This window comes from Typopeltis vanoorti, chromosome 11, assembly GCF_054136105.1.
Source record: "Typopeltis vanoorti isolate ZY-2024b chromosome 11, IOZ_Tvanoo_1.0, whole genome shotgun sequence".
Classification (NCBI taxonomy): Eukaryota; Metazoa; Arthropoda; class Arachnida; order Uropygi; family Thelyphonidae; genus Typopeltis; species Typopeltis vanoorti.
In genome coordinates, this window is record NC_143559.1 from 106354509 (window position 1) to 106379305 (window position 24797).

General features: G+C 36.9%; 1 protein-coding gene across 1 annotated transcript in view; it reads left to right on the top strand.

The window, feature by feature from the left end:
* Positions 1-24797, top strand: part of LanB1 (laminin subunit beta-1) — a 754433-nt gene that overhangs the window by 275905 nt on the left and 453731 nt on the right. Inside the window, exon 8 of the mRNA XM_090400882.1 lies at positions 14970-15090. Within this exon, the coding sequence (XP_090257008.1) occupies positions 14970-15090 (121 nt within the window). The remainder of the gene's footprint in view (positions 1-14969; positions 15091-24797) is intronic.

The window sequence follows — 24797 nt, forward strand, 5'->3', positions numbered from 1 at the left end:
TGTACAGGATATGATAATACTACATGAAAAATTTACATCATTACTAACTTCCTATCTACAATTTTCCTCCAGATCAGTCTGTTAAATGTCAAGACTTCAATATTATCAGATCTTATATTTCTGTCTTCTAAGGCACTTTTTACTGTATCAATCCACCTATATCTTGGTCTTCCTCTGGGTCGTTTACCTGCCAACCTGGGAGAGAACACTTATCTTGCTAATCTTTCCTCGCCCAATCTGTTTAAGTCACCAAACCACCTGAGATTAGCTCTGCTAATGCATTCCTGGATGCTGACAATATCAAGTTCTTTCCTAATATCCTCATTTTTAATATGATATTGCCATTGATGCCATCTGTCATGCCTCTAATCTTTCTCAGGACTCTCATATCTGCATTCTCTAGTCTTTGGTCAAGTGTTTTACTTCTAACCCTCTCAGATCCATAAGTTAAAATTGGTTTAAACATTGTCTTGTATACAGCTAATTTAGTGTTTTGGCTAATTCCTCTCTTATTCCATATATATTTATTCAGTTCACTTCCTACCATGCCAGCTTTGTTGATTCTGTTGTCTTTTCAATATTTAATTTATCATCTTCACTAAAAATCGTGCCTAGTAGCTGAAATGTTTTACTTGTTCTATAAGTTCTCTATTCGCAATGCAGTTGATTTTTTCAATGTTTCTGCCTATTTTCATTGTCTTTGTGTTTTTAATGCTGACCTTCATACCATATCTATTACAACAGTTATTCAATTTAGTCAGGGAATCTTGCAGACTTGTAGTGGATTTATTTAGAAGTATAACATCGTCCGTATTAAACCTGATATCAAAATTGGAGGTGTTAATCTCAGTTTTTTGCTTTTTCCCTATAGATAATGTACACCCTTGTCTCACACCAGATTTAACATTAAACCATCTTCCTGTACTTCTTTCAGTTCTAACTGCTGACTTACAACTCAAATAATGACTAAGTATTGCTTGATATAATACCCCATTAACACCATATAACTGTAGCGTTTCGAATAGCTTCTCTCTTGGCACCTTGTCATATGCTTTTTCCAGATCTATAAAACTTAAATACAGCTCTTTGTTATATTCCCACGATTTCGCAACTATCTGTCGTAAAGTGAAAATCTGATCCTGACACCTCTATTTGGACTGAATCCAGCTTGTTCTTCACCAAGCTTTTCTTCCACGATCCTTCTCAACTGTTTCTCAAGTATACTTGCATATATCTTACCAGGAACACTCAGTAATGACATGCCTCTGTAATTCTCACATTCAGTTTTATTTCCCTTTTTATATATTGTGCTATGAGAGCTCTACTCCAATCATCTGGAATTCGTCCATCTTACCAAGCCTTCTGAACTATGCAGTGCAGCCACTGTACGACTTTTATACCTCCATAGTTGAGCATTCCTGGTCGAATGCTCAACTATGGAGATATAAACCTGCACATGATGTAAGCGGTTTGTTGGCACAGCATCTTTACGCTTTTTTATTCAATTTTGTGAGTCTTTGATTACCCTTATGATCATGTCTCCAAAGCAAAAATCCACAAATTAGCTTTTCCATTATTTGGAAGTAAATTTAAGGGCCTGGGTCAAATTGCAGTGTTTGAAGATCGGTTCTTGAACTGTTTTATTCCTGCTATGGAACATTCAGAAAGGAAAATTCCCTTTAAAATTCTGCTTATGTTAGACAATGCTCCTGGGCATCCAACATCTTTAGATGATCTGTACCCAAATGTAAGGTTGTATTTTTACCACCAAGCACTACATCATTACTACAGTCAATGGACTAAGGTGTCATTTTTGCATTTAAGGCTTATTACTTACAGCATACATTCCCACCAGCAGTCAGGGCTATCGAAGATGATGTGATGACCTTGAGAGAGTTCTGGAAGAATTATAACTATGATGCCATCAGAAACATTGCTGATTCTTGGAAGTAAGTGAAGCAATCAACAATGAAGGGGGGGGTGGAACAAGCTGTGCCCTCAATTCTGTGATAATTTTTGTGGATTCACAGAAGACATCACAGAAGCCAGAAAATCGGTGGTGGATAGTGTCAATGCACTGCAGTTGGACATCAATGAAAATGATGTCATTGACTTACTAGAATTCCATTCACAAAAATTAACCAATGAAGACCTTATGGAGAGATAGAGAAGCAGCTGATAGAAACACAAGAACATGACGAATCAGAAGATCCAGAGCCAAGAAAGTTTACAACAAAAGAATTAGCTGAAGCCTCATTGAAGCCCATTGAGCAGCTTACAAAGGTTTACCGTACAGGTCTTTTTAACACTGCAAAACATCAACCTACAAGGACATTTATGATGAAAAAAAGAAAAAGACCAATGCAAACAACCCTAGATTCCTTTTTCAAGAATCCAGCTTCAGCGCTAAGCTCTCCTCCTCCAGCAACAGAATCAAATCCTGATTCCATAGCACCAAATCCATCCTCTCTAGCCTGAGAATCTGATCCTGATTCAAATCCTGATTCTACAGCATCCACTTCATTCTCTCCAACACCATCTCCATCATCATCTTCTAATTAATGTTTGCCTACCTTCTTGTTTAAAAATGTCCCTTCTAGTAAGCAAGGCATTGATGAAACATTAGTGTGAATCTTTAACCCTGCGGAGATTGTGGTCGAAAAAACTGCAGCATAGGTCACGTGTATCTGAGAGATACATTCATTACTATTATGTGCTAAAATGCGATAAAACTTTAAAAAAAAAAAAAACACTGCAAATATAATACATGATGGTTAATTTATTTTCAGTTACAATCTAGAAATTATTGAACAAAGAAAAAAAACAACAGCTAAACCAGTACTGTACTGACATTGGAGAGCTGTATTATTATTGCCACATATGAGCCATTATAGTATTGCTATTATTATTATTATTATTACTGTATATGTGCTGTTCATCAGGGATTCAAATTACATACAAATCTGACCTAACTTCTCAGGAATGTATCTTATCCGTAACCCATTGACTGCCTGTATGAAAATAGACATGTTTAATTTGCCATCGTATTTAATCAGGCCGGTATGGGAGAAAGTTAGCTGAATAAATTTATGTGGAGTAAGAAAGAAATTAGTCAAAACACTAAATTAGCTGTATATACAACAGTGTTCAAACCAAAACCATTTTCACTTCAAATAAAATACTTGATCAAAAACTGGAGATTGTGGAGTGAATAGATGGCATAAGTGACAGTATCATATTAAAAATAAGTATGTTAGGAGAGAACATAAATGACACATGGTTTCGGAAAAGTAGACTTTCCTGACAATGCACTTGAAACATGCCACTAAATTGACTGGAAAACCAAAACACAGTACAGTAAGGCCCCATATCCGCAGGGTTTTTGGTTCCATCGTCTTCCGCAGATACCTGAAACCGCGGATAGTAGCGAACCACTAGTTAGACCCAGATTTTTGCGCATATATAGCAAAATTGAAGCAGGAAATTATTAGTAAATTGACTTAGTCTCACGCGCTAGGACTGTAGGGTTCTTTAGTGAATATGTTATGTAGTTAATATATAATATATACACTAAATTGTATGGCTAAATAAATAATAAAAAAAAGAGTTATTGTTTTATTAAATCAGGTAATTTCTAGACTACCAATGCACTTGTACTATCCAGGGATGTTATCTACCGCATTTGGGCACACATTCCATTTGCTCCTCGATAATAATATTACATATTTATTTAAAATGATCATGAAACAATTTTTACTCTTTAGAATCTACGAGGAGCAATGGAATGTGTGCTCAAATGCGGTAGAAAGCATCCCTGAGTAGTATGAACCAAAAATTTGCCTCATTCAATAAAACTTCGTCTTTAAACAAATGAAATTTAACCCACATAATAATTATGCAGAACAAAATGAGAAAACATGCTAATGAAAATGCAGTTGTTAATAAAATTTATTTTTATTAGGAAGAATCAACTGAGATCAGAACACCTTGTTGTGTTCAGCTACATATTTATTCACCTTCCAAATCTTTAGCAGTCGGCTGCTTGCTTGCCTACTGAGCAAATGATGTAGACGGCTGAGGATCATCGATAGTAGAAGCTTTTTTAAAAAACATTGTTATTGGAAGCTGCCGTTTTTGTCTCTTCAATTCAGTAAACAGGTTCTGCAAAGGTTCCAAAGCTTCTGTTATTATGCGAATAATTTTTATGCTGCGCTCCATCATTGAATCATAATTCATTATCTGTTCCTTTAATGTTTCAGTTTTTCAAGTGTCCATGCTGGTGGTTCTTGTTCACTTTCATCCCTCATCGTCATCTTCTTCTGTAGAAGATTTGGCAAGATCCTCGTTAGTGAATACCTCACAGTGTCCATCTATGTAATCATTCAATTCTTCTTCTGTCATGTCGTCAAATCCCTCTCCACCTATTTTCCGTGCTGTGTTAATTATCATTGTTATCTGTGAGTTAATATCAGCGACGTATTGGGAATTATGAATGGCATCACTCCACAAATTCTTCCAGCATGCAGTTACCGTTTCTGGTTTCAATGCTTCCATCGCTCCCTTGATGAATACAATTGCATCTGCAATTGAGAATGATTTAAAGCATTCCATGACTCCAACATCGGCAGAATCCTCAACCATTGCATGAATCATATCGAAAACCTCCCGAACATATGAGGCTTTGAAGCATCTAATGACACCTTGATCGAGTGGCTGAAGCAATGAGGTCATATTAGGTGGGAAGAAAACCACTTGAACATTTTCATCTTCGGTGACTAGTGACTCAGGGTGTCCTGGAACGGTGTCTATTATCAATAAAACTTTAAATGGTAATCCTTCCCTCTTAAAGTATTTTTTCACCTCTGGAATAAAACATCGATGGAACCATTCCAAATAACACGGCCGTGACCCATGCTTTCGGATTTGATTGCCAAAAAAACAGGTAGACAACTTTTGTTTTTGTTTTTAAGGGCACATGGATTCTGTGCTCGGTAAACAAGGCCAGATTTAATTATATGACCTGCTGCGTTGCGACAAAGTACTGGTGTCGATCTGTCCTTAAATGCTTTAAAGCCTGGTGCTTGCTTCACAGTTTTATGAATGTAGGTCTGTTGGAGCATTTTCTTCCAAACAAGGCCGGTTTCATCACAGTTAAAAACTTGCTTAGGATGATAACCTTTCTCTGCAATAATTTTTTAAAATTCTGCTGGAAACAATGCTGCAGCTTTCTCATCAGCCGATGCAGATTCACCCGTAATTTTTATTTTTTTTAGATTAAACCTAGTTTTGAATCTATGCAACCAGCCCTTGCTTGCTGTAAATGACTTTTTTTCCTCTTCTGTTTCGTCTTGTGGCTGCATATCTTCATATGGGATCAATGCTTTTTGCTGTAACGTGTTACCATCAATAGGAATCCTTTTTCTTGTCATGTCTTCCACCCACAAATTCAAAGCTTTCTCTACCTTGAGTAACGTCTTATCACGCACTGTAACTTTTGCAGATTTGGGTGCAATGGAAAGACTGGCACGAATTTTTTCTTTGTTCTTCAACACTTCACGTATCAAAGTTTCGTTTTTATTATAGATCTTGGCAACGGTTGCAATCGACTTTTTTGTACTTCAATCATATCGATAATCTTTGATTTTTCACTAATACTGAACACTTCATGTCTTCTCTTAGGTTTTGAAGCCAGTTTTAAATTTTTCACAATTTATTTGCTTGAATTTAAACACAATTTTAATTGCAATGACAGACAATTGACTCCTTTCTTCAACAATTCCAGTAAAACTAAACAGGAACAAACACGCAGGTTTAAGTCCATGCGCCTAGCAAAACAAGCTTGTTTCGACAAATTTTCAGCCTGCACATATGCATGTTTCAACCGGTGTGGCGTTCGATCGTTTTGCATGCTTTTTTCGAACCGCGGATACCGAAATGCAGATTGGGGGAGGGGCTACTGTACAAACATAAATTCAAGGAAGCCTATAAAATTCTTATCAACCAACCAAGTCTCAACAAAATGATGGCCTGCAAGTCTCAAGGATTTGGATGGCTCACCTATGACCCACATAGCATCTAAACAAGAAGAGTAACTAATATAGTGAATACCAGAAGAAGAGAAATTTAATTGGATAACAACATAACTCTCAGGCAGTAAACAGAAATTTAAATTAACAGGACTATAAGAAACAAATAACTTCTGATGTGGTTTTCCTAATATAATTATGGCATTTTTTTTATATTTTATTTGTGTATTTTTTAATTATTTATATATTTTCCATGTTAATTGCTTTGTCAACCATGGTTAATGGTTGACGAAGCAGTTATTCTCAGCCCAATATGTAGTACGTACCAATGTGGCTTGTGATTCAGCATGTGTGTGTGTACGCGTGCGCATACACTGATGTCCAAAACCCAAGGATGAATACTATTTCTGAAGATTACAACTTGAAATTCATACAAATCAGCTTGTGACAATTTGTGTAACTGACGATTTCAAGTAGAAATGGGTACCATTCAAATTTTTGAATCATGTTTAATGGGATCACGTGGTAGCACTCAACAGGATAAAAGGCAAAAGACTGTGTTAAGTGAACGGTGTTTGAAGGAAGCTCTTTTCATGAAGGAATAAAGTTGCAAACTTAGACATCTTGTAATTTCTCATGGACATCATCTAGATTATTTCACATGAGGAAGAATTATTAGAAAGCTCGAAGAAGGCTGCAAAATTACTGATATTGCTAGAGAGTTTGGAATCTCACACAGTATTATATTCAGGCTCTGGGCAGCATTTCAAGTCAGTGGAATGTGCTCCAGACATTTGCAAAGAGATTACCTTCACTCTGCCATGGAGCATGAAGACAGAATTTTGGTTATAACAGCAAAGCATAATTGATACACCAGGAAAGGTCAGCTTGCAGGTTGGCTCCATTTAATCACCGGTACGTGGATATCTTGACAAACTGTGACAAGATGTCTGTGACTAGTAGTCCTATGTGCTTGAAGGCCAATAGTCTGCATCTATTTATCCACAGCTAATTGTAGAGCATGTTTTCAGCAGTGTTGTATCCATAAAAATTGGAAAAGACATCAATGGGCTAATGTACCCTTTACAGATCAGTGTTGTTTTGCCTTTCTCTGATTCTAGATAACACTTGATCCGGCATGAAAGTGGTACCATCGCAGATGGTAGTGCTCACCATCGCAAGAATGTTTTTGAAAAGAATAGACACAGCAGTGCTGTGGTCATTGTGTGGGGAGGCATTATGCTTAATGGATTCACCAAGCTGTAAGTGTTGAAAAAGGGAATATGACTGGTGAATGATATTGCAACAAAGTTCTTCAACCTCATGTTCAATTGTTCTGTGGTGCTGTAAGCAAAGAATTAATTTTTATGGATGACAATGTCACACCACATCATACATGAGAAGTGAAGATACTTCTGAAGACCAAGGATATTAATCGAATTGAGTGGCCAGTATGCTTCCCATATCTCAGTCCCCCATTGAACGCTTTTGGGACAAATAGGGAGAAACATTGCTGCTCAAAATTTCATCATCAAATTCGTCAAGAATTTGATGACGACGACGATATCATAAGATCTTGTACATACCCTCAGGGATGTACAAGATCTTATGATAGTACTACATGAAAAGTTACATTATGACTAACTTCCTATCAACAATTTTCCTCCAGATTAGCATGTTATCTGTCAACATTCAAATATTATCAGATCTTACACACATGTTCATAGAAACTGCAACACCTTACATAAGTAGTTTTAGTAGTTAAATGTTCATTTTCATTGGTTTATCATTAGATATTTCATTGTATTGCATCATTTATTATTCCCACAAGTTTCTGTACAATGTAATAGTTCTTGCTATTTGTCAGAATTTTGTGTGCTATAAATAGCAAGGAGCTAGTTTTCACATTTTCATTTCTGAAATCACTATGGCTAGTATGTGTAGTTAATACCTTGGAGAAAAAAGTGTGATTCAAACTTTGAATAGAGAAGGCTATTCCTATCATGAAATTGCTAAAAGGGTGTAGTCAATCTACTGTGGTATGGCTGCTGTCGAAAGTGAAGGAAACCAGATCTGCTGAAAGGAAAAAGGGGACAGGAAGAAATCCAGTCTACACCATGCCAAGATCGAGTTCTAAAGAGACTCTGCCTCAAAAATTGCTGTGCATTGTCCGGAGAACTGAAACGGGACTGGGATAAACAAACGAGAGTTGTGGCATTCAGGAGAAAACTCATTCGACAGGGACTGAAAGCCAGGCATCCTAAAAAGAAGCCCTTGTTAACCAAAAAAAAAAAAGATTGGCTCAGTTAAATTGGTGTGAAGAGATACATGCCAAATCAATCTCTGATCAGTGGAAAAGAGTAATTTTTTTCTGATGAGAAAAGGTTTAACCTGCAAGACGCCGACAGTAGAGAGACAGTTCGAAGACGATCAGGGGAAAAATTGAATTGAACCCTGACTGTCTGGTATCAACAGTGAAATTCTCAGCCAGTCAGATGATGTGCAGTTTCTATGAACAGGAGTGTATATTTTTGTTTTCTCACTTTTTACTATATCAATCCACCATTCTTTCTTTGGGTCTTTTTAAGTCTTTTTACTGCCATCCTGACAAAGAACACGTTTATTAAATTTTCCTCTCCCATTCTGTTTAAGTGGCCACCACCTGAGATTAGCTCTAACACTTCCTGAATACTAATAATGTCAAGTTCTTTCCTAATATCCCTTTTTTTTTTATACTGCCATTGATGCTATTTATTTAGTCTCCTAATCTTTCTCAGGACCCGCATATCTGTGGTCTCCAGTCTTTGATCAAGAGTTTTATTTCTAACCCAGCTCTCAGATCCATAAGTTAAAATTGGTTTGAACACTGTCTTATATATAGCTAGTTTAGTGTTTTAACTACTCTCTCTCTCTTGTGTGGTATTCTTTCTTGATTATTATGTATATAAACTATTACACTTTTTTATAATGTTAGTCAAGTGGTTTTTTAATTTATCATCCTACATGTTTCACCGATTTTTCTATCGGCATCTTCAGGGAATACAAATTAGTAAGCTATACGAAGGTAACAGACTAGGTTATAACTGATGGTTCTAATTCATACAAAAATTAGTATTGTACGAGACAATGCGTGTGTCTCGGGAACGTGATTTATTTGTTATGACACATGATGTAATTGGCATGAAAGTTCATTTCTTTGATGTTTAATGATCTGATTAAAGCTTTCCTGATTTCTAGTAGGGTTAGACCTTGATTTTTATTTAGGTTTCTAGTTGTGCGGGCGACTGTAGCTGCTTCCTTGAAGGTTCTTGAATGGTAGTTCTCTTCTATATAGGGCATATGGCTCTTATCCCACTCAATGAGATGGTTGGTAGAGGCAAAGTGGCAAGAAATGTTTTTATACTCTCTCTCTTATTCCATATAAATTTATTCATTTGACTTCCTGCCATACCAGCTTTGGTAATTCTGCCATCTGTTTCCAAATTTAATTTGCCATTGTCACTAAAAATTGTGCCTAAATAGCTGAAATATTTTACATGTTCTATTGGTTATCCATCCAGGATGCAGTTGATGTTTTCAATGTTTCTGCCTATTTTCATTGTCTTTGTCTTTTTAATGCTGATTTTCATACTAAATTTATTATAGCAGCTATTCAATTTGGTCAGGGAATTCTGCAGACTTGTTATGGTTTTATTTAGAAATATAACATTTGCATGAAGTACAGAGCTGAGATTAGTATCTCTAATTTTTGATATCAGATTTAATTTTGCTTTCCTTCATAATGTGATCCATATAGATGATGAATAACCATGGAGATAATGTACACCCTTGTCACACACCTGACTTAACATCAAACCATCCTTCTGTATCTCCTTCAATTCTAACTGCTGATTTACAACTCAAATAGAGACTATGTATTGCTTGATATAATGGCCCATTTACATCGTATAACTGGAGCACTTTGAACAGCTTTACTCTTTGTATAGTTCTTTTATACACCCTACTTATCTTGTCAGCTGCACCATGAGTGTGTTTGTGAGATTCTTATACTATAATAAGTATGTATGTCATTAAAGGCTCACTTTAGTAAGTACGGTTGTGGTGAACCCGAGGTACTTGATGCTGGACCTTGCCATATACATCTGGATATTATCTGTAGTTTGGTCCCTACTCGTCTTTCTTTCTGGCTTTTCCTCTTGCTCCTTCCCTCCACTGCTATTAGAATTATCTAGGGCTAGGGATGAATCTTTCCTATTATATTATTTTCTTTCATCTCACGCAGTGGGAGGCTGCTCTCCCTCCCAGAAGGCAGGTTCGGAGGCCTTAAGTGGCAGCCCCACCATCAAATTAACCCGTGAAAGGTTGGTAGCCTTTTCAATTACTCACAAAGCTCTGAAGAAGAAAAATAGGATGGATTCAATCGGAATTACCCAGCTAATGGACAGGGACTTGGAATGTCCATGGAATCGCACAGAAAATTGACGAGCTAAACAGAGAACTAAAAAATAAAAACATTGATATAGTAGCAATAACTGAGACAAAAAAAGAAAAAGAAGGAATCTCAAATTCTGGAAGATTATGTCATGATCTTCTCAGAAGCTCCAGAAGAACAAATGGGCTTTATCTAGGGTTGCAATTTGAATTAATAAAAAATGGAAAAACAAAATTTTGGATTATACTTGGGTATCAGACAGAATAATCAAAGTTAGAATGAAAATTATGAATGAAACATTCAATATTTTCAGAATTTATGCACTAGTAGATGGAAAAGAGGAAGAAACAGAAGAATTTTACAGAAAACTTCAGGAATGTATTGATGAAACAAGTAAAAATGAAGCAATAATCTTGATGGAAGATTTCAATGCTAGAGTGGGAAGTAACCCAATTTATTTATTTATTCATATGGAGTTTCCTCCCTTTTCTCCCGTGTCCCTATTGAGGCGAGCTGAGCCCACTAATGGGGTTATGGCTGTAGATCCGTGTGTGTGTGTGTTCATGGGGCCGGTTTGCCTGCTTGTGGGATGAAAAATCTCAGATAAACTGGGGGAAAAACCCTGCTGTCTTCGCCCAAGACCGGCTAACTTTGCTATGGCTGAGGAAGATCCTTAAGCTCCTCACGTCACTGATGGGAATCAAACCCAGGACACTCCTTCCCCAGGCATATGGTTGCGAAGCGTAAAGCAACTAGGCTAACTGCGTGGAGTAACCCAATAACACGATGCTTTGGATCAGAGGGGAATCGGTAATCATTAATGGAATTTTGTTAAGAGACTTCTGCATATTTAACAATCTAAAAATCAGTACAGAACTGAGATTAGTGTCTCTAATTTTGCCTGAAGAAAGCAATGCTTTCTTCATAAATGCACATGGGAAGCAAGAGGAACTAAATCAGTAATAGATTATATTATTATTAACAACAAACTAAATAATAATATCAAGGATACAAGGGTTTTTAGAGGGAGCTAAATCAATAGTGATCACATGTTAGTTGAAAGCAGATTTGAATTTATGAAAAGAACTACATACTTCAAAAGAATGAAAGATAAAGAATCAACATCTAATAAACAGTTTAAAATTCACCTCCTAGAATAGGAGAGTGTTAGAAACTTACAGAAAAGCAGAATAAGAGATAAAATAAAATAAACCATAACAGTATTGAATCTGACTGGAATAATATAAAGGAAACTATACTAAAATCAACAGAAGAAAATTTAGGTTACAAATCCAGGAAAAACAAAAAAATGGCTAAGAACTTGGAATGATGACTTAAAAGAATTAATCAAAAGGAAAAAAACAAGACTTTTAAAATCTATCTGCAGAGCAAAAACACTTCTGGCTATATACAATATAAGAAACTACAGGCTGAAGTCAGAAAGCTTTCCAGAAGAATATACACTTTCCAGAAAAATATACACAGAGAAGATTGGAGTAAATATGTTAAATCATTAGAGCCACAAAGAACAGGTTTTAAAATTTTCAGGCAACTACAAACAGCAGAAAATGACCAATTAAGAAATAATCTAATTTCCAAAGAGGATTGGATAGAACACTAAAATATTGTGGAATGGAAAATAAGAAAAAAAGGAAAACAATGACAAAACTCACAAAACTGAATATGTCAATATACAGGAAAGTATAGAAGAAATAGTAATGGAAGAATTGGAAAAAGAATTTTAAAAAATCAAGAAATGGAAAATATGCTGAGCTCTTCAAATATGCAGATGATATCTTAAAGAAAACCTACTTAAACTCTTCAATAATATCTGGAAATATCAAAAGATTCAAAAAGATTGGGAAACTGGAATAGTAATAAATATTCACAAAAAAGGTCCCAAGGACAAATGTGGAAATTACAGTGACATTACTCTCTTAATAATAGCATCTAAACTATATACAAATATCTTAAAGAACAGACTAATTAAATATACAGAAAATTATATAGAAGAAGAACAGTGTGGTTTTAGAAGGGGGTGAGGATGCACAGATGTTTCTTTCACAATGCAACAGATCATAGAAAAAAGAAAAGAATTTAACCTGCCCACATTTCTTCTATTTCTTGACTATGATAAAGTGTATGATTATTTGAACAGAAATCTACTATAGAAAATATTACAAGATGATGAAATACCTCCTCAGTTAATTAAAACAATAAAAAGTCTATACAGAGAAACAAAAATTCGCATCAAATTTGCAGATGGAACATAATCAGAACCTATAACTATAAATAACAGAGTAAAACAAGACTGTGGCTTATCCCCAATTCTATTCAACATTTATATAAACAAAATCCTATAAGAAGAATTAAACTAACAAATAATATACAGCTTAATATAATACTTTATGCAGAAGATCAAGTACTAATTTCAAGTTTATTTTGCACTTGGTTAGACTATAATAAATTTAGTTTAATCCTTATCCAAGTGTAAACAAACGAAGTTTGCGTCTGAAAATATCTTCAGGACTGAGGTAAGGGGGTACAACACTTTGGCAACTCGCAGCAAAGGTTAATCAAGCTCTCGTCGCTCCTTGTCTCAGTATCTCCCATAATGCAAAGCACATCGCCTTGCAGACATGTATAATGTTATGCATTAAGGTAAAGGCCACTACCCAGACCGGTTTCGACCTTTATTGAGGTCTCATCAGTGGGAGGCAGACCTCTGACGAGACCTCAATAAAGGTTGAAACCGGTCTGGGTAGTGGCTCTTACCTTAATGCATAGCATTATACATGTCTGCAAGGACATGTATAATGTATCTCAGTATCTCCCATAATGCTTTGCATTATGGGAGATACTGAGACAAGAAGTGATGAGAGCTTGGTACACCTTTGCTGTGAGTTGCCAAAGTGTTGTACCACCTTACCTCAGTCCTGAAGATATTTTGAGGTGCAAACTTTGTTTGCTTACACTTGGATAAAGGATTAAACTAAATTTATTATACTAATTTCAAATTCAGAAGAGAAACTCCAAATTGCAACTAACCATCTAAATGAAATAGCAAAAAAATTTAAAATGAAAATTTCTGAAGCAGAAACAAAAGCTATGGCAATGTGTGGCAAAACCCAAAATTATGCTTAACAATAAAATAATAGAACAAGTTACAGAATTCAATTAATTACCTAGGAAATATAATCTCTTAATGCAATACTGATTCACAATTGGAAACAAGACTACAAATTTACAACAGAATGAATGGCATAATTAAAAGAAATTTTGGAAAACACATGACTAAAGAAACTTAATTAAGATTACATAATATGACCTCTAAAACATCTCTTAAATTTGGAAGGAAACTTGGATTCTAAAACAAAGAAACAGACAAAGATTGGAAGCAGCACAGATGAAGTTTCTAAGACCTCTCCTGGGACTCACTAGATTAGATAAAAAGAAAAACAAAAGAAAGAAATAATTGAATGATTAGATACAAAAAAACATCTTACAAGAAATAGAAGAATACCAGCAAAATTGGCTTCACCACATAGAAAGAATGAATAACAATAGGATTCCTAAACTAGCACTAGAATATAAACCTAGAGGAAGAAGAGACCATCTTGTACTCCTAAATCATAATTTCAGACTGCTTGGAATTAGTAATATTTTTCTCAGGAGTAAAGGGAATATAAAATGCACTAGTACTGTTTCGCATCATGTCAGTGTTTTCTAATTAACCACCTTACTGGCCATTATGGGTCAAATACGCGTCCTCGTATGCTTCATATCCATCATATATTTCAATGTAATATCAATGGTATTACAATTTTAATATGCACTTCGATCCATGATAACCTTGACGTCTATAGACGTCTTGGCCGGCAGCATGGTTAACATTGACATAGAGGCATGGTCTTATCTATTAAAGTTATAGTTGTTCTTTGTGTAGTTATTATGTGAATAGTGATAATAGTGTGGATGGAATCTGAATTAATGAGAACAAGATCTATCCCTTTAAGTCTTTTCTCATGATCATTACTTGTACTATTGTACATTGACTTAGGTTGTGGAACATTATGAAAACTAGTGGTACACTATGTTAAGTACAGTTAATATTAGCATTTATATGTTGACAAACAGAAGTTACAATCAAGTTAGGGAGGTTGTAACCACCTAAAAGTAAAACATTTGCAGTGGTGTTGTGATTGAGAATATTTAGTTGTTTGGTGAACATTCCAAATATCACTATTGGAATTTTGAGGTATGTCAATACATTGCATATAAACTTGGGTATTATTAAGCGTTAACACCAGAACATATATTCAGCATTGTCAGCTTCTAATTCATTTATAATTTGGAATAGTTTTTATTACTATTGTTATTTTTTATTTTTACTGCAAATAATAATAATAAAATAAAAAAATGACTCCCTTACTAGCAACTCCTCTAGAGAAATTACTGGTAAGTGACCTCCTGTTACACGTTTTTATGTTTGTTTTTTTTTTATGTTGCAGGTGTATGGCCGTTGTGAGTGTACACATAACACAAAAGGACTTAATTGTGAGCAGTGTGATGATTTTTTCAATGATCAGCCATGGAGACCAGCTATTGGGAGACAAACTAATGCATGTAAAAGTAAGTTGTTGATCAATTGATGTAAAACGTTTTTCTTGGCAACTTTGTGTTTGGTATTTAATGTTTCATGGATTCATTTCAACATTGTTTCCTACCACTTCACACTTTTTTTTCAGTTCTTCTTTATTATTATTATTACATCATCATACTAAGATTCCATGGAGTCACAGACTCATCTAGGAGGTCCCTTTTATCATATACACAGCTTATCATACTTTGCCTTAAATACATTCAAATTCCCTTCAGACACCATGCTCTCAGGCACTGCATTCCAATCATTCACAACTCTCCATGCAGAAAACCTGCTTCTCACTTCCTTGCTCATACCCTCCTTATACAGCTTCCAAGGATGACCTCTTGTTCTTCCCCAATCTCCCACCATTTTATGAAAAACCTCTTCAATGTTAATTTTGTAACAACCTCCTTATCAACTTGTACATCTGTATCATATCACAGCTCTTCCTCCTATCCACTAGACTCTGCAGATTGCATCTTCTCAACCTTTCTTCATATTCAACATTGCAGAGATCAGAAGCTATTTTATTCAATCATTTCTGGACCCTCTCCAACATCTCTTCATCCTTTTGAAAACCAAATGGCCTTTTACAATGGAATCAGTATCCCCTTACTTCAAGTCAGCATTTTATTTTTATTTATTTTTTTTTTTTTGTTATTACGGGCTACTCCTGGGAGTCCTTAGACTCATCGAGGGAGGCCCTAAACATCATGTCCACACAACTATTTGGCATTCTCACAGTATCTATCATACCTTGCCTTGAACTCATTCATTGTCATAGCACCCACAACAGATTCTGGCAGCTTATTCCACTCATTTACTGCTCTAAAAGTAAAGAACCCAGCACTAACACCCTTGCTAACCACACTCTTGCCCAGCTTCCATAGATGTCACCTAGTTCTTCCACCACCAGTCCTGATCTCAAAATTATCCTCTGAATTAATCTTATAGAAACCCTTCAGCAATTTGAATGTCTCAGTCATATCTCCCCTTTTCTGCCTATTAACCGGTTTCTGCAACCCACAAATCTTCAACCTGTTCTCATAAGGTTCATTCCATAGACCTGCTATCATCTTGATCTTGGTCACTCGCCTCTGGATCCTCTCCACCTCCTCCCCATCCAGAAGAAACCTAGGTGACCAAATCTGGGCACAGTAGTCGAGATGAGGTCTTATCAAGGCTCGGTACAGAGGAACAATAACTTGCTTGTCTCTGCTCGTCAAAGTATTTTTCAACAACCAAGTGATTTGATGAGCTGATTTAGCCACTTTTGCAGTGGCTAAATCAGCCACTGCAAAAAAAAAAAAAAAAAAAAAAAAAAAACTTCATCTCCCTATCCACCAACATTCCCAATTCCCTGGCCTCATCAATCTCCTGGAGTACAGTTCCACCAGTGTGGTATACTGCTGCTAATCTTTTCATCCCAAAATGCATAACCTTATATTTTGTCACATTAAATTGACATCCATTCTCATTAGCCCAGAACTCCAATCTATCCAAATCATCCTGCAAGATTTTGACATCTTCTGCATTCACTATTGCCCTACCCAACTTTGCATCATCAGCGAAGAAATGAACTGTTCCTCTTAGATCCTTCCCTATATCGTTAGTGAACAAATTGAACAGCAGTGGTCCAAGAACAGAATCCTGAGGCACACCACTAGTCACAGGCCGTCTTTTGGACTCTACTCCTGAATAAACTACTCTCTGATATCTCTCTATCAGCAACCCACCTATCCATCTCACTCTTGCAAACCCTATATCGATTCCCATATGTTGCAGTTTACGGATTAGAATTCCATGTGGTATCCTGTCAAAGGCCTTAGCCAGGTCCAGCAGTATCACTGTAAACCCATTACCCTTATCCAGTTCAGCCGTCACTGTGTTATAAAACTTGAGCAAGTTACTGAGACATGATCTACCCTTCACAAAGCCATGCTGACACCCATATACAGTATCTCATTTTCATCAATCCATTCCTGTATTTTTCCCTTGACTATTTTCTCCAGGACCTTGACAATGACTCCTGATATGCTGATCAGTTGGTAATTTTCAACAGTAGTCTTGGATCCTCCTTTATGCAGTGGAACTATTTTCCCCTCTTTCCACACCTTCGGGACTAAATCAGACCTGAGACACAGATTAAACAACATGGTCAAGGGCGCTGGTAATTCTTTAGCCGCTAGACCCGTGCTAGTATACCATCCAATCCCACAGATGTATTCACATTAAGTTTCTGTAATAGACTATTCACCTGCACTTCATTCATCACGATTCCTGTATAACTAATGGTTCCTTCATTCTTTCAATGTCACCTCCTGGATGATATACTCTTGCAAAGTGCTCACTCAGTAATTCCACTATATCGACTGATTCAGTGACCTCATTACCATCGGCATTCCTTAAAATCATTCTGCCGTGTACAGTTTTTTTTTTTTTGCATGCAGCATATTGAAAGAACTGTTTGGGATTCTCTTTAACTTGCATAGCTAGTTTCCTTTCATAATCCACTTTTGGTTTTCTTACCACACTCGTTACCCTTCTGGCCTGCGCTTTATACCATTTGTGTGCCTGCAGGTCACCTTTCTCTTTAAATTTCCTTCACAGTTGTTTCATTTTTTGCAGCTGAAGCTTAATGGTGTTATTCATCCATTTAACCCCTACTTGTTTAACTATTCGGATCCTAGGTATACAATCAGCCATAACCTCCTGTAAATGCTCCTTGACCACTTCCCATTCTCTATTGACATCCAGCCCTTGCGGTTTTACATGCCATGGCACTGAACCAAGCAATCTCCTAAGCTTGTCATACATGCCAGCACGGTAATTCCACATATACCCTGTCTTAATCGAAAATTCCACACCTTTAGGCCACCTCCCAGGTCAAGACCTTATGATCACTCTTACCAATAGGTGTCAACATTGTCATATTCATTACAGTCAAATTCTCAGATGCTATTACCAGATCAAGCACTCTCAAACCCCTAGTATTTTCAATTACATGCTGTTTCAGATAGTTATCCCTTAATAATTAAATAAAATCCAGTTCCTTCCTCACATGTGTCCTCTCCTCCTTCCAATCAATGTTACCATAGTTGAAATCACCCATAATAATTACCCTCCTTCCTCTTATTTCATCAATTTGTTTATGCATACTATCCCCACCATCTATTCCATCACCTGGTCTATAGCTGCACCCAACTGTGTATTTTGTTCTGCCAATCTCAATCTCACACCAAATAGCCTCAAATGAGCTCTTTTCACTACCCTGCAATACTACTTCAATTCTCCTTGGCTGCAGTTCATCAGCTATGATCAATAACACTCCTCCCCCATTTTATTCTCTCTGTCCCTCCTAAACACTATAACCCACACATTCTATCCCACTAACTATATTATCTTCCATCAGCCATGTTTCACTAATGCCAGTAACCTGTGGCTAGGAGAGCCAACCAAGCCCAAAAATTCTTCCTTCTTGTTCCTAATACTCCTGGCATTAGCATACATGAAATGCAGAGGTCCCTTTGTCCCACCTTTATCTTGATGCATTATGCTAACTATCCCATTCCGATTACTTGTCCTTAGTACTGGCTCGGGTACGTTACAACCATTCTTACACTCAACTGTCTCACTGATGTCTGCACATCCACTTCTCTCCCCCCCCCTCCTTGGTAGTTCTAGTTTCCCTGATTCTGCACATTCATTTTCACTTCATTCAGAACACTTTTTCCAGTCTCCGCACACCAAATCCATTCAAATGCAGGCCATCCATCTTGTATAAATCCTTTCGCCCATCAAACTCATTCCACACGTCCACATATTCCACACCACACCGTCTGCATAACCTGCGCATAAAGTCATTTGTGATTATGGCCCTCCTTCTAAACTCCTCTCTGTCGTACCATGGCAACAGAATCACCATCCTAACTCTGTCACTCTTTTCTTTTGTGACCTTTTACAATACTTTCAAGTCCTCTCTCATAAAAAATTTATTTCCTTTCAATTTATTCGTACCCACTACAACTATCAATTCTTTCACCCTCTGCTTTTGTGCTCTAATACTCTCACTTACATCCTTAAATTTCACACCCAGTAAGTACGATTTAGTTGACCTCCCATCTATCACACCTCTTAATAACCGTACAACACTCTTTCCTTCATTTCTGAAACTCTCCTGTTCTTACGTTTATTTTTCCTTTCAAACACTTATTTCCGTTAGCCGAGTCATTTTGGAAAGAGTTTTGCAGGTGCTCCAACTGCCGCTGCGCACTGTGTGTCACTCTGCGTAACCACTCAATCTCACTCCTTACAAATAATTTGTCATTTTTTTTATCATTTAAACCATTTTCTCTCTCTGTATAATTGCTTTCACTCTCTCTTTGATCACTGCTCTCATTGCCATCTTGTACAACATCTCAATTCCCTATCAAGCCACTATTTTCACTCACATTCTGGCCTTCTTCAACCACAACAATCTCACGATTATTATAATAATTATAAATTATTATAATAATAATAATAATTAACTTAGGATTTTAAACATATGTTTCATAGAATAGACATGGCGCCAATGCGTCGTATTTTTGGACGCCATTATTTTTCGTCGCATTGGCGCCATGTCTATTCTATGAAACATATGTTTAAAATCCTAAGTTAAATTATTATTATTATTCGTGACACCTCCAAGGAGTCCGAAGACTCATCGCGGGAGGACACCCACTGTACTACTCCCTGTCTCCACTACTATACCGAACTTCTACTACCAAGCAACACCAGTGCCATCTACCGCCCACAATCGCCACCACAACTAGTATTTTTTTTCTGTAAATTGTGTGTGTTCTGAAGGCTGATTTGTCTGTATGTGGGATGAAAAACCTGAGTTTCTGGGAGAAAAAAACCCTGCTACCTCCATATGAGATCAGCTAACTCACTTTCAATTGAAAAATTCCATATAAAGATTCCTCCCATCACGACGGCAATCGAACTTAGGCCTTTTCTAATTAAAGGGCGCAACGTACCTTCGTTCTTCCAGTTGTGCTACGGAGGCGCTAAAATGGAATTCACACCAAAATCACACAGAGACAACAAGCTACCAAAAATAAACAATACTACGTTAAGATTTAAACCAATATTCCATTTTTCACTGAAAATTATACTTAGCTTTCGGGAGCTCTTTGAAAACACTACCAAGCATCCTCTTCATCATTGCCAGAATCCTCACAATTTTGGCAGTATGCTCTCTAAATTTCAGATCTTTACTCTTGGTGGAGTATATTGTTGGGTGATATAAGAGAGCTTGGGATGAAGGTGGATAAATTCCACATCCCATTTTTGTTTTCCAAATTTTTAAACCTTACATTTCGTAACACTGAACTGGTATTCCTGCCCCTGTGTCTATTCACTTAGTCTATTTAAGTCTTCTTGTAAGGCCACAACTTCTGCTCTACTTCTCATAGTTTATCACAACTTTGCATCATCTGCAAAGAACTGAATATCTCCATTCAAATCTTCTCCAATATCATTAGCATACAGGTTAAACAGCAATGGCCCTAAAACAGATCCCTGAGGCACACCACTAGTGACCTTCCTCTTCTGGGATATTTCTTCCCCATACACAATTTGTTGATACCTATTTGACTTCTAATCTCCAATCCAATGCACTAGTCTAATATCCAACCCCCGATCTAGTTTGACTATCAACTTATTATGTGGTAATCTATCTAAAGCCTTTGCACAGTCTAAGTATACTACTGTGTATCCATCTCCCACATCCAGTGGTGAGCTATGGAAATTTTAACAGAGGGCTCGCATCGTCGACAAAAAAAAGCTGTATTTCACACAAAAACTTTTATTAATATGGCTTGTGTACAAATGCCAATCAAAAAGTATGAGGGGACAATGAACCTGTAAAGGGTATCATTTTTAAACAAATATTTCATGATCTAAATATGAAATATTTGCACACAGTCGTCTTTGTTAATTTATCTTACATAAGAAAAACATTTTTCTATCAAAATATGATAAGAATAAAATCTTTTTTAATCGCACATAAGAAATCATTCCGCATTTTTTATAAACAAAATAAATTTCTTTTGTTTGCAATAGAAGTTTTTATGACAATCTATAAATAATAAATATTTTCTAAACACAATATTGAAGTACATTATATTTCTCTTTTGTTTTTATACTTCAAGTGATAATCAACGGTACCAATCAAGGGGCTTTATTTTATAGTCTGAGTGTGTGTGTGGGGGGGGGGGGGGGCTCTTCCCCCCCAGTTCTGGACTGGTAGGCCAGTTCTTTTTGAATTCTGATGACTCAAATTTTGAAAACTCGAAAGCGGGGGTTTCTTCCCCCGGCGCCTACACCGCCCAACCTTCCTGAGTTCCAGACCGGTAGGCCGGTTCTCCTTGAATTCTGATGACTCGAATTTTGAAGACTTGACACTCAGGGTAGCCCCTGAGTTTCAAAACATTTCAAATAACTTGACAAAAAATGTGATACAAAAACGTTACAAAAAAGGCTTATCATTTTATATTATAGAGTAGATTTATTTATATGTGATTACCAAAAGGGAATTCTTATTTGTAAAATGGTAGTAACACTAACTATAATATTTTATTTTATAAAATCCCTTTGTTTGGTTACTGTATGAGTTTGTTGCTTAATATATTTCAAAAAAGTATGTTTTTTTTTTTTGAAAAAATAATAAAGTAAACAAAAAGAACAAGGGGCTCTCAAATTTGAGAAAAATTTAACAAAGGGCTCAGGCGAGCCCTTTATAGCTCAGCACTGCCCACATCCAATGCTGATGTCACCTTATTGTAATAAGTATGTAGATTACTAAAACAAGACTCTCCAACACTTTATCCACAACACCTGACACACAGATTGGCCTATAATTTGATGCTTGAATTCTGTCACCTTCTTTACGAAGTAGTACAATCTTGCCTTCCTTTCTTCCTCTCCTTTGGAACTTGACCCAGTGTAAGATTCATATTAAACAGATCTATTAGTGCAGATATCAACACGTTGGCACATTCGTTCCTTAAAAATACACAGTGATATATCATCTAGAATCAAAGTCTTATTAGCATCAAGTTTCCTTAATTCCCCATATGCCTCTTCCTCGTTCATAGTCATTCACTCCTCCTCATCATCCACTGCTCTCAAGCTCTCTGTGATGTCACATTCACAATGATGAAAGACTATTATGAACTGCGCATTAAATATCTCAACTACAACACTAAGTACCAATAATTATCTGGACACCCCTGTTATTTGAAGTTATGGAACATTCCAGGTTTGTTAATAACATAAAAACTAGTGTGCAGATAGTATGAAGCAGAATTTCATCATAGCAGTTGAATACAGGTAGTATGGCAACACAATGCGAACTCCGTGACTTCGAGAGAGAGATGTCATCGTGGGCTGTCATGTTGGTGGCATGTTCACACGTGCCATTGCCATTCAACTGGAGCATCCAAAATCAACCGTTGGTAATGTGATCAATAAATGGAGATGTTCTGGCATCACTAGTGCAGGAAAACACCCATGGTGGCTGCCAAAAATGACTGACAGGGTCAGGAAGGTGTTGAAATGAGTGGCACTCAAAAACCGGCAACAATTGGTACAGAACCATCTGTGATGAATTCCAGTGTGCCAGTAACACCATGGTGAGCACTAATACTGTACGAAAAGAACTACATTTACTGGGTTTCTATGGAAGAGCAGCAGCACACAAGCCAAACATCACAACAATGCATCTGGCCTGGTGCAAAGAGTGTGTGAACTGGACAATTGACCAGTGGAAAATGTTACTCTGGAGTGATGAATCAAGGTTCACCAGTTTCCAGTCTGGCTGGGGTGTGGAGGCAGCATGGTGAATGCATGTTACCACAGTGTGTTGTACCCACAGTAAAGTTTTGGTGGTGGTGGAGTAATGGTTTGGGGTGCATTCAGCTGGTTTGGAGTGGGACCACTGGTCATTGTCCATGGTTCCATGAAGGCACCTTGATATTCTGGATAATCAGGTGCTGCCTACACTGTGGAGTTTTTATGGAACAGACTCATGTTACTATCAAGACGACAATGTCCCATGCCACACAAAGCTGCAGCTGTTATGAAATGATATGAAGAAAGACGGGTGTTAAGCAACTGCCTTGGGATGTGCAGAGTCCAGACCTCAATCACATCGAACACCTGTGGGACGAATTGGAGCAGCGATTGAGGTCCTGACGTCCTCAATCTGTCACTAACCTCAGTGCTGCTTTGATGGAGGAATGGAGACAAATTCCATCTGATATCTGCCACACATTGGTGGAAAGCCTCTCTCAAAGGGTACAGGAGGTGATCAAAGCCAGATATGGAGATACCTGATATCAGAATTCACTTGCTGCTATCAAATGTAAATTGCTAAAGTGTCTGGACAATTGTTGGTAGATAGTGTATATCCTCTTCAGCAGTTGTCCTTATACTATTTTCTCCAAGCAGTGCCATCCTACCACAATCATTCTTTTTTTTTTTGCTGGCTATATATCAAAAGAACTCTCTAGGATTTTGTTTGGCTTCATTAGCTAACTTCTGCTCATACTTTTACTACCCTTATCAACCGAGTCACTCTCCTTGCTGTTCTTTGTATTCCTCATAGAATTGATTATTTCCACTCCTCTCTTATGTTGCCTCCATAATGCCTACCTTAATTTCACACCTACCTTATTTAACCTTCTGCCTATTCAAATGCATTTAGGCATTGATCTCCTTTCCACTCAACTACTCATTCCATACTTCAGCTGTAAGTTATCTCCTGCACTTCTCATAATCACTAGCCTTATAATTTCTCTCAGCGCTTTCTGAGAGGAAATGGCTCAACCACTAGCCCTTTCCTCTCAGCAGTCTTCACATGGTTGGCCAGGTAATCACTTCATAGTCACTTTCACCAACTGGAGGGAGATTTGACACCTCATTTATAATAGCATCCTCTGATGAGATGATCAAATCCAAGACCCTCTCTCCTCATGTGCCCTCTGTAACATACCACCTAAGGTATGTTGCAGAGGGCACATGAGGAGAGAGGGTCTTCATCATCCCAATATATATATATTGCTATAATCACCCTTTTCCCATTTGCTTGACTAATTTGCTTATTACCTGAACACTAACACTATGAAGTATCCCATGAATACTTCAACCCATGAAGTATTCATGGGATGTTGCTATAGACCTATTAATGTGGTACCATTTAGTAATCTGGTAACACAGCCTTAAAAACCACTATCACTATTTCCCCCTTGCATCTCTACCTTGCATGAACACAGCTCTTTTTCTATCATCAGTAGCACTCCACCTCCATTTTTATGCTTTCTATCTTCATGAAATATATTATACCCTTTCATATCTACTCCTGTCAGAATGTCATCCTCATCCAACCATGTCTCACTTGTTCCAGCAATTTTATGGGTGAATGAACTCAATCAATGCAACGATTTCATTTCTCTTGTTTCTGATACTTCTAGCATTCATATACAAACATAACTGCTCATTCCTAGATCTATAACAAGTTTCAGATTTATTAGATGTGACTTCTCCATACCTTCCTCAAGTCATTTCTTTTTCTCCTTACTCATCTCAGAATCTTCTTCAAATCCAGCTGCTTTTCTTACACCTCGTTTAACTGGTTGACTCAGTGGTT